The following is an 11,443-nucleotide window of genomic DNA, read 5'->3' on the forward strand; positions in this document are numbered from 1 at the left end:
CATCAGACAGGGATGTGAGACTTTCTTCTCACAGTTGAGTTCCCTGGTTGGCACATCCTGGTCGAGTATCCTTCAGCACCCAGACTTGGCGGATCAGTCTGACGCCAGTCCCAGTACTGGGGATAACATTCCCAGAGTCCTGGTCATCCACTGTACTGGACTAGGTGTCCATGTGGCTTGATTCTCTGTTGGTAATCCAATGTGTTTTCTTTCATGGTAAGTTTTCCTATTTGGTAAACCCGTGTCTTCCCTTGACAGACCCAATCTGTCAGTCTCTTCGGGCAATTGTTCCATAACTACTTAAAGAGACCTATTCTGTATGTAAAAAAAAAAAACTGCAAAGCCCAAATCAATGGCAATGATTTTTTTTACATCTCTATGAATGAACACATATTCATCACCAAGGACAGCTGCCGCCTCTACATTCTGAATACTACGCTCTGTTATGAAAACAGCCACATTTTCAGGTAAAATGTTTTTAAACTGTTCCAACAATAACAATCCATGCAGTGAATCAAAATCATCTGCTTGTGAAACGGAGCACCAACGATCAAACTGAATCCTTAACTCTCTTGCAAACTTTGTGAAAGACTGCTGCCTAGCTTTTCGTAAAGTCTGAAACCGCTTCCCGTAAGTTTCCGGAACTAACTCGTATGCCTTCAGCACCACGCCTTTTACTCTACTATAAACTTGACTGTCGCGAACACTAAGCGTTGAGTAGGCTTTTTGAGCTTTACCACAAAACACACACTGTAAAAGTAATGTTCTCTCACAATCTTCCCATCCCATAAGATCAGCCAACCATTCAAACAGAGTAAAGAAAGTATCTAAATCGTCCGCATCAAGTTTGGCATGAGGTTAAGAGAACGAGAAACAACAAAAGCTTTTGGAGCTGGACTAACTATTGTGGCCTGCAAATTCCCTGAATGACATCCCGGACGAGCCCCCAATTTGTTACGGCCAGCTCGTAACCGCAACAAAGATGAGACAGCCACACAACTGAATTAATATAATAATTAATATTTATTACAAAATCTAGAGGTTTACACAAAACAAAATGCAGACAATGATCGATCCTATAGCGAGGCAACCCGAGGCCAGCCGGAGATGTCAACTCTCCCCTGCCTCCCTCATTGCCTGAAACCACGACATATATCTCCACCTCCTAATAGGAGTCAGGTGTCCTGCATCTCTGTGGCCACCTACAAAACAAGGAAAAAAAAAACAACAACAAATACCAAGAAAGATAAACACACCCATAACAATACCATTGTGGGTTCTAACAGTGGGTCCTCAGTGAGCTTCCCTGTGACTAAATATTCTCTGTATATATCTGTTGTTCATTTCTGATTAAACTTCTCATGACCTTTTTTTACAGTTTGCACACACTGAAAGAGTATGAGGAAATATAACAATTAAAGTAAATGAGACAATTAAAGGACAGAGTTGTTCACTCTTTTTTTTATTCTCATATGAATCTAACATAGTACACAACAATATAAACATTATACATATTATAGCAAAATCTGATGGTGCAGTTATATATATATATATATTTTCTATGCGACTTTAATGTGGCAAAATTAAAATAGCTGAAATCTGTTTAGTGTAATGAAAAGAATCTTCTGGGTTATCAATATTCTGTAGATACACCTGTGCACAGTCAGTCGACAGCACTGATTTATCATTGTAACAAGCATGCCTCTACTTCCATTGTTCAATGTACTGGATTCAGTCATTGCTGAGACAGGAACATTTTTGCCAGACCAGCTTTCAGATAACTCAGAGCATCTTTATTTGCTTCTTCAGTTACAGCTTTTCTCCTCATTTCCTCCAACTCTCTCACCCAGTCTTCTTTCCCAGCCTCCCTCACTCTGGGGATGAAGAAGTCCAGATGCTGAAGAGTGAAGGCAGAGTCTGGTTTCAATGCGATCTGAGACAGGTGCTTGATGGTCTGGTAAGCTTCGGACAGAAGAATTGACTTTTGGTGTTCAATCTCCTTCAAATCTTTGTCAATATGTTGCATCAAAAACAAAAACATTTTGGTTTGTTCTTGAGCCTTTTCATAGTCCATTTTTATAGAGTCAAATTCTATTGTAGTGCTTGAGGTTCTGATGATGTATTTCCTGTCTTCTTTGACGTGTTTGCTGTGATGACACCTCCCTGTGCACACAGTGCAGAAACCGTCTTTCATGACTTCACATTTGCTGGGATTAGAAACCCACCAGCAGTCAAACTCATGACAGTTTTCTTCACAGACGGTGCAGGTTGTCGCCTTTCTGTGTTTCCATGACCTGCTCTCGATGGGCACCTTCTCTTTGACAATCTTTTTTACTTTAATGGTGAAGTTTTGACACTCCTCAATCTTTTCCTTGTTTTGCTTCATTGCCTCCTGGATCTGATGTTTTTCAGCTATTTTCAGCTCCTTCTCTTGAACCCGCAGCGTTAAATTGCAGATGGATGCTTCAAACTGAATGCGCTCCATCAGTACATCTGAAGTTAACTCTAAACTTCTTCTGTTCCTTGCAGTCAGAGACTGAAGGAATTGCTTCATGCCTTCCACACTGTCTTCCCAGGCATCTCTTTGAGCGCGAACGTGACGCTCTTTAGTGCGACGTGCATCAGCCTGCCGGTTGTTGAATAAGAAATAAACAGGTTGCCCACTTTTGTCTCGTCTGCAGGGGATTCTAGCTTTATTAATGGCACCAATGACATTTGTGGGTGGCAGACCATCAGAGTGTGTGATTAAAAATACAATGTTGTTCACAATGTCTTTACCAAACAAAGACAGAATTGAACTGATAATGTAATGCTGTCTGTCTGAGAGACGATTCTTAGATGCTTGCGTCACAAAACACACAGCATCGACTTCACAAACTCCATCATTGTTCTGAAACAGAGTGGCTAAATTTTCAGCAACTTCCAGATCTTTGTCCAGTCCTCTAGTGTCTCCGTAGCCTGGAGTATCAATGATGGTCAGTGATATGGGACCCCTTATAGGAAAGACCTCATACATGGTGATTTCAGAGGTTTGTGATTCTGACTGATCTCCGGCTGCTTCTTCTGTTATTTCATACCATATTTTATCCTCAAACTTCACTCCCAGTAAGTAGTTGACCATGCTGTTTATGAGGGTGGTCTTGCCCACACCGGTCTCTCCCACCAGCAAAATGATTTTGTTTGGTTTACTGGTGTCTTTTTTCCCAAAAGTCCATTTTCTTACTTTTCCATTATCATCAAGAACTTTCCTGTCTGTATGTAGACGGAATCGTTTTGGAGGACCTTGATGAATCGAAACTAGTCTACGTGGTGGAAGGTCCGGCCTTCTGTAAAACGCAGATGGAGGACAATCAGAACGTTTGTGTAATAAGAACTTAAATTCCTATTAACCATTCTGTGGTTATGTAAAATCAAAAAAAAACTTTAATTCATACTTTTTATCATGAATATAATCTAATTCTGAAACAATGTTTTAGACTGGGAAGTATTTCTGATAGATAGTATAAAAAAGATCAACATGTAACTCCAGACAAACCAGCCTTAATACAGCAATCAAAGTTTTGTTTAAACACCCATATATTTCAATAATCCATAAAAAACATTCTCTTACTGCATATTTGAATGTGCAGTCACACTACTGCCGCTGCGTTGACAGAGGTTACGGGGAAATTCCATTTTTGCTGGGGTTAAAGGGACAGGCCACCAAAAATTAAAATGCTGTCTTCATGTAATATCTCTCATATCATTCCAAACCTGTATGACTTAATTTAATCTGTGGAACACATAAAATAAATAAATAAATAAATAAATACATACATACAAATGCAAATACAATGGAAACCTAACAAAATTGGGCCCCATTGACAATTATCACCAATATATATATATATATATATATATATATATATATATATATATATATATTAGATTGTCTTCCTTTGAGCATAATTCTGAAGATCTTTCTCAAATAATATATATATATATATATATATAGATGTGTGTGTGTGTGTGTGTGTGTGTGTGTGTGATACTCCATTTATTGGTTAAATCTTTCATTTAAGATCCATTGATCAAAATCAAAAGTTTCATAATAGAACATTTTATAATGTTGCTGATTTAGTCTGAATATACAGTAACTAGCATAGTAATATTTTGACCTTTTTTGAACAAAAACAATTCACAAACAAATATATCATGAAATCTACAACATTAGATAATTTACATAATAAATAATAAATAATGCACATGCTTGTTTAAAAAGTGTTCTTAAAGTATTTTTCAAACTTTTTTCGAGAGAGCATTTATTCAATACTTACACCATATCATTGTAGAGTTGTTGCAGCAATGCTCTTGAGTCATTTGTGAAATGTCTCAGGGAAGAGGAGAAGAAAAAGAAAATCGTTCCTGCTCTAAAACTGTGGAATTCCACACGCACGCACGTGCACATTGACGTACTGTATCTCTCGCAGGCTTCGATCAGGGGAAGGGCGTGGCCTTGAAATTAAAGGTGAATGACGCAGTGGAATGACAGCAGAGGGCAACCATACTTCATAAACTAGTATTATTGCTATATCCATCTATTGTTGATTAAACATGGCTATTGATCCAGTCGGCATCGGGATCTGAACTTTATGGTTAGAAATGCAAATAGAAAATAGTGTGCTTGCCCAACGATGCTATGAACTTTGGCTCTTTCTTTCTATGAATGCAAATAGACCCACTGGATTTTTTGCTTGAATCTTTTCATTTGAACACTGATTTGATCATTTAATCCATCTGATTGTAATGGTTAATCAGTGAAGCATTAGGCATTTCTACAGTCCCTCTGTCTTGTCCTTTAATTAGTTTACAGTAATTTAACTGATAATTATTCTGCTTCCACATGTAAACACAGAATCATGCACTAGGTTCCTCTATTACTTGTTGAAGCATCTTCATTATCTGTAGTATTTCTGTAGTTGTTCATGTCAAACATTGAGAGGATAAACAAGCCAATTCAAGGACAACTTTGTTCACTTTTTTTCTTTTATTTTCTTTTAATGTGTAAAACATTATACAACAATATAAAAATAATTATACCCATTATATGCAATAGTACAAAATGAGGTTTCAACATTTAATAGTGCAATGTCATGTTTTAAGAAAAATACATTTGTATGTGTACTTCATATTACAGAAAAGAAAATAGCTGAAATCTCTAGGATGTAGTTTTCCTTGCAGACAGTGCAGGTCTTGGTGATTTCAGTGGTTTGGGAATCTGATTGATCTCTTGCTGCTCATTCTGTGATTTCACACCATATTTCATCCTCAAACTTCACTCCCAGTATGTTGACCATGCTGTTGATGAGAGTCGTCAATTTTCTCACTTTTCCTTCTTCATCAAGAACTTTCTTCACTGTATGTATAGACAGTATCATTTTTGAGAACCTCTTTAAATCGGAGATAGCATGTGTGGGAGAAGTTTTGGCTTTCTGGAGAATTCAGAGTTTATTAGAATTATCAGAGTGTTTGTGTAACAAGAAATTAAGACTAAATAGTCAACAAGCATTTTTGATTATGTCAAATGTAAAGATTTAATGGTGCTGTATGTTGGATTGACACCAAGTGGTCCAAATTGAAAATATTGAAGAGAGTTTGACGCAGACTTGACACATACACAGGTTGCCAGATTGATGACACCAACAGAAACGATCACACTTCACAATGAATAATATGAAATATGCTTTGTTTTTTTCAAACTTTTTTGTTTATTTATTTATTAATTTATTTTTCTGAGAGAGCGTGATAGTACTTATGATACTTCAACCATTCGAGACCATAAAGATATGGAGCTCCCACAGCAAAGCTCTTGAGTCATTTCTGAAATGTCTCAAGGTAGAGGATAATAATAGAAATGTGTTTCCTGCTCTCTGTCTCTCTCTCTCTTTTTAAAGAAATACCAGTTTAGTCTGTCACATGATTGATAGAAATATGAGCAGGCTGGTTTTATTTAGACTCTCCATGAAACACAAGTTCAAGAATTAGGCTTGTTGATGTATGAATATATGAACATACACCACCAAACGTTTGTATTATATTATATCTGCACCTCGGAAACTGTGTACTTCCCCAAGTGGGTGCGCGGCCATCAATGTATCTCCCGCAGGCTTCAATTAGAGAAGGTCGTGACCTCAAAAGAACCCCAGCTTTATTTAAAACAGTTTGATTGCTGAAATACAAAATACAAAGAACAGTTTTGTTTTAGTTTTCTAATAAATTGCATTACATTTGTCTCAGATTATTCTTAATGTACATGATGACTTCCTAGGCTGGAAGATTGTGAATTGTGCATTTTTCATGCAGCATTTCACCGTCTTGTTTAATAAAGTCCAGCTATGAGTAATGCAATCACTTCGCAAAATGTTGCAAAACAAGTAATACTGGAACTAAAGTACACACTTTAGAAGAAAAAGCGAGGAAATTGTCTTGTGGATTCAGTAAAAGTGTGCAGCAATGTCGAGAGTGGGTCCTCATCAAAGATGAATAAATTGTACAATTAACAGTTAGTGGTACAATAGTGCCATTTAAATTGGACACAGGTGCCCAAGTCAAGGCACCGAACTCCCAGATACTCCCCGGGCACTGAATCTATGGCTGCCCACTGCTCTGGGTGTATGTTCATGGTGTGTTCACTTCTCACTGATGTGTACTTGGATGGGTCACTTTTTTTCTCAATGAACCTAGAGACACTTTTGAGGGGCTGGGATGCCTCCCAGGGGAACATTCCATTCACATTGACCATAAAGTGACACCATTCATTCATGCATATCAAAAGGTTACCTTTGCTTTAAGAGGAAAGCTTAAAGAAGAAAAACTTTGCATGGAAAAACTGGGAGTGACAGCAGAGCCCACAGATTGGGTAAGATCATTACATATAGTGGAAAAGAAAAACCATCCCCCACAATCTGTCTGGATCCAAGAAATCTAAATAAGGCCATGAAGAGAGAGCACTTTAAGTTACCCACTCGAGAGGGAATCATGTCACAATTTGGCAGGGGAAAATGGTTCAGCAAGTTGGATTCTACAGGATTCTGGCAGATGAAGCTGGATGAGGCACTTATATATCATTGCTCTTTTTGTTGTTTTTGATTGCTTCCACTGTTCTCATTTGTAAGTCGCTTTGGATAAAAGCATCTGCTAAATGAATATATGTAAATGTAAATGTAAAATTCATTTGTGGCGAAGTCGATGAAAGATTGTCCACCAAGAATAAGGAGAATGCTCATCAGGCTACAAAAATATGATGCAATTTTAATTTACACACCGGACAAGTATGTGTTCGCAGCGGACACACTGTCTCATGCTGTAGACATACAAGAGGAAACAGAAACCTGTGTTACAGAGATCAAAGCTTACGAGGACATGGTTGTATCCTCGCTCCCAATGTCTGCAGACAGGACTCACCAGATCAAACAGGAAACGGAGGAAGATGAAACAATGAAAGAACTGAAGGTGGCTATCCACGAAGGATGTCCGGAAGAAAAAAATAGACTGTCCTGTTAGAATTAGGGATTTCTAGTCCTGCAGATCAGAGTTTACGGTTGTAGAGATGTATAATCTTCAAAGGCTGTAAATTTGTCATTTTTTCTCATCTTTCTAAGGAAAGAAATGCAAAAAAAAATCCATGAAGGGCAATTCTGAGAAGAAAAGGGAAGTGATGTCTTGGCCCAGGATTAATCTAGACACTTCACAGTAGACAGCTACATGCAAGCTTTGTTTAACCTTCAGGCCCAGACAGCAGGCAGAACCTCTTCTTCCACATCTTGAAACAAGTAGGCCTTACTACAAGGTTGAAGCAGATTTATTTGACTGGGATGGGAAGAGTCACATTGGAGTAACTGGCTACTACTCTAATTATCCAGAGGTGGTCACACCGCAGTCTACTGTCATTGACTTTATGAAGTCCACGTTTGCTCGCCATGGTGTCCCCTGTGTAGTGTTTACAGACTTTGGACCTCAGTTTTCTAGTATTGAATTTAAGAAGTTTTCTGAGGGGTTTTTGCCATACATCCAGTCCAAATTACACTAGATCAAATGAACTATGATTTTAGTTTTTCTCTCTTTAGGTGAGAGATGTGTTGTTATGCATGGGTGCTTTAAAGTGTGTCCAGAGGCAAAAAGTTTTTAAAAATAAAGATATCGACACGGCTAAATAATTATTGTGTTCGGGACTGTCTGTAAAGTATAAGCAAAACAGAGTTAATATAATTTCTCAGTTTTTTTTTTTTTTTTTTTTTTTACCTTTTTCTATTTAGCAGATGCTGTGATTACCCAACTTCCAAGCAATGACTGAGTTGGAGTTAAAACCAACAATTAATAATTTCCTTAAAGTTCACTGTTGATAGATTTTTTGTTAAATACATAAACCATTGAAAGGGTTTTGTCAGGGATCTTGAAGGAGGACCCATTTGCAGTGTGAGTAATGGGGGTTTATTGACAAATCAGACTGATATATTTACATTTAATCATTTAGCAGACGCTTTTATCCAAAGCGACTTATAAATGAGAACAATAGAAGCAGTCAGGTCAACAAGAGAACAACAGTATACAAATGCCATTACAAGTCTCAGTTAGTCTAGTATAGAACGCATAGTCAGGTTTTTTTTGTTTTTTTTTTTTAATGAAAAGACAAGATACAAGATGATACAAAAGGGTAGTGAGGTGCATAAGTGAAACCACAACAGGAACACATTAAACAGAGACAGCTAGGGAAGGCCACTCAAGCCACTTAGACATCAACTGTCAGAATACTGTAGCAGCATAGAGCTGGGCTCAGAAACGTGTTAACCGAAAACTCTTAAGCACCTCAGATGCCAAGCAAGGGAAGCAGTTGGCAGGAGCAGGTCAGGACAAGAACTCTAACAACACAAGACAGAACAAAGCTCAGCGGGAACACAAATTAATCCAAGGCAGGCAAAATAATAAACAAAACAAAAGGTCTAAAAGGTCAAATAAATAGCAAATAACGATTACATTTAACCAACATAAATAACTTAAAATATGAACCAAAAAAAAAAAATGCAAACAACGAGATTCAGGACTAAGATAACTAAATGAAAAAATAAAATAAAAGCAAGAAGACAAAACATACCAAATCCAAAAACAAGGAGCAAGTCAAGAGCAGAGAATTACAAGAGAAAAGACTAGGGCAAGACTAGAGCACAAGATCAAACAGGCAAAAACAAAATGACAAGGAGAACGTCTTGGTTTCGTATGTAACCCTCATTCTTTGAAGACCTCACGGAGACGTCATATCAGTGACTGATGAATTGGAATCTCGCTTAGAGAGACCAATCTACCTTGAGTGTAAACTAAATGCAACTAAAAGCAAATGCACATTGTCATGCAATTATTGTATCCAGCTGCCGCTGATCACAACATGAGCATAAAAAAGCAGCAAGTCCAGTACATAGCAGATTTTTGCTGAGGAGCCAAGCTCATGACCCGGCCAATCAGTGGTGGTACAGCAGCCATCAGAGAATAGGGGAACTTGATGTGGTCTACAGTACAGACACTCTGGAGCAGTTTTAGCAAGCCAACACTAAACAGGGGCCTCTCAGTGCCTCTACCCGTTTGAGGTGAGAACAGAGGTGGATCCTGGCACCACACAAATGCTATAAAATCTAGTGAATGTTTTGGGGGTTGCTCAGCCCACAGCTCTACAAATATCTGGCAACAAGGTATCATAAGCCAGCACCCAGGAGGATGCAACATTTGTAGTAGAGTGAGCTCGTAATCAGAGCAGGCAGGGCCTACCCTGTGCCTGATAAGCCAGGGTGATGGCATCCACTATCCAGAGGTCCATTCTCTTCTTTGAGATGTCATTCTCCTTCTGCCAGCCTCCGTTACAGACAAAGAGTTGGTCTGAAGTCCTAAAGCTGTATTTCTGGTCTGCGTAGCTTCTCAAGGCTCCCCTGAAGGGAGTAGTGGGAACCTTGGTTACATAGCCCGGCCGTGTGCCTCAGGATTATTTGGGAGTCAGCCAACCCCAATTTTTAGGCATGAATCTTCGACAGAAAATGTGTTCAGGTCCCCTAACCTCTTTATGGAGGCCAGTGCAAACAGGAGCAGAGTTTTCATTGAAATAAACTTTAGCTGAACTGACTACACAGTCTCAAATGGGTCCTGTTGTAGTGTTTTAAGCACTAGAGACAAGTCTAGTGCTCAAACAGACGAGCATTAGTTCTGGGTAGCAGGTCTGAATGGGCCAATACAGTGCCACAAGCAGGACCTGCTCCTCATCCTCCCTGACCTTGCACAGCGTCTCTGCGAGAAGGCTTGCTGGGGAAAATACATACTTGCACAGGCCCCACTACCAGCTGTGTGCCAGTGTGTCCATTTATGTCTAAACATTTAGAAAAAGTTGTGTCTGCTCAATTGGGCTCCTTCCTGCAAAAAAAATGATCTTAATGAAGAATTTCAGTCAGGTTTCAGGCCCCACCATAGCATAGAAACTGCACTTGTTAAAATTACAAATGACTTGTTTTTTTGTGTCAGACCAAGCCTGAATCACATTCCAAGTTTTATTTGATCTTAGTGCTGCATTTGACACTATATATCATGACATACTCATAGATTAATTACAAAACTATACAGGTATTCATGGGCAGGCTTTAAAATGGTTTAGATCCTACTTGTCTGATCGCTACTACTTTGTTAATTTACATGGGGAGTCACAAGGAGCTGTCCTAGGTGCTCTGCAATTTTCAATATAAATGATGGCCCTTGGTAATTATATTAGAACATACAGGATTAGTTTCCACAGTTATGCTGATACTAATCAACTATATCTCAACAAGACCAGATGAAACTTATAAAAAATGTAAAAAAAAAATGATGACCAATATTTTTTTCCTATAAAATTTTGATAAGACAGAGATAGTACTGTACTTATTGGACCAAAAAAACAGTAAACAGAATGTCTTGGATTCCAATTTGCAACTAGGCAGATGTAATGTTACTTAATCTAAATAAAAAAAATCTGGTTGTTATATTAGACAGAAACTTGTCTTTTGAAAATCATATTTCCCATGTTTAAAAAGCAGCATTCATCTTAGAGACATTGGCAAGCTACAAAACATGTTACCTGTTCCTGATGAAAAAAAGCTAGTTCATGCATTCATGGCCTCTGGACTGGACTATTGTAATGCACTTCTAGGTGGTTGTCCTGCATCTTGAATAAACAAGCTACAGGTAGTTCAGAATGCCTTACCATAACAGTCAATAAAATATGATCATATTACCCTAATTTTACAGTCTCTGCACTTGCTAACTATTAAGTTCTGTATAAGTTACAAAATTTTATTACTTACCTAAAATTGTATATGACATATATAAACACTTATTATGTGTATATTTATGATTAAAGGGGTGGTTCACATAATTTACCTTTATTCCACACCAC

At 38.1% G+C, this 11,443-nt stretch overlaps 1 protein-coding gene across 1 annotated transcript; it reads right to left on the minus strand.

Annotated features, from left to right (window-relative positions):
• Positions 1–1,451: 1,451 nt before the first annotated feature.
• On the minus strand, positions 1,452–4,547 carry LOC128017791 (uncharacterized). Its single transcript, XM_052603326.1, has 3 exons — positions 4,317–4,547; positions 3,611–3,772; positions 1,452–3,326 (listed from the first exon to the last, which is right to left on the minus strand). The coding sequence occupies exons 2-3, from the start codon at positions 3,673–3,675 to the stop codon at positions 1,736–1,738; spliced, it is 1,656 nt and encodes a 551-aa protein (XP_052459286.1). The 5' UTR covers positions 3,676–3,772; positions 4,317–4,547; the 3' UTR covers positions 1,452–1,735.
• Between the last annotated feature and the right edge of the window lie 6,896 nt (positions 4,548–11,443).

The sequence above is a fragment of the Carassius gibelio genome, chromosome A7 (assembly GCF_023724105.1).
Source record: "Carassius gibelio isolate Cgi1373 ecotype wild population from Czech Republic chromosome A7, carGib1.2-hapl.c, whole genome shotgun sequence".
NCBI classification, from domain to species: Eukaryota; Metazoa; Chordata; class Actinopteri; order Cypriniformes; family Cyprinidae; genus Carassius; species Carassius gibelio.

Coding starts and splice junctions, on each gene's coding strand:
- LOC128017791 (XM_052603326.1), bottom strand. CDS start 3,675: ATGGAATTTCCCCGTAACCTCTGTCAACGCAGCGGCAGTAGTGTGACT. Junction 3,327..3,610: donor ACTGCACATTCAAATATGCA/GTAAGAGAATGT, acceptor TGCGTTTTACAG/AAGGCCGGACCTTCCACCAC.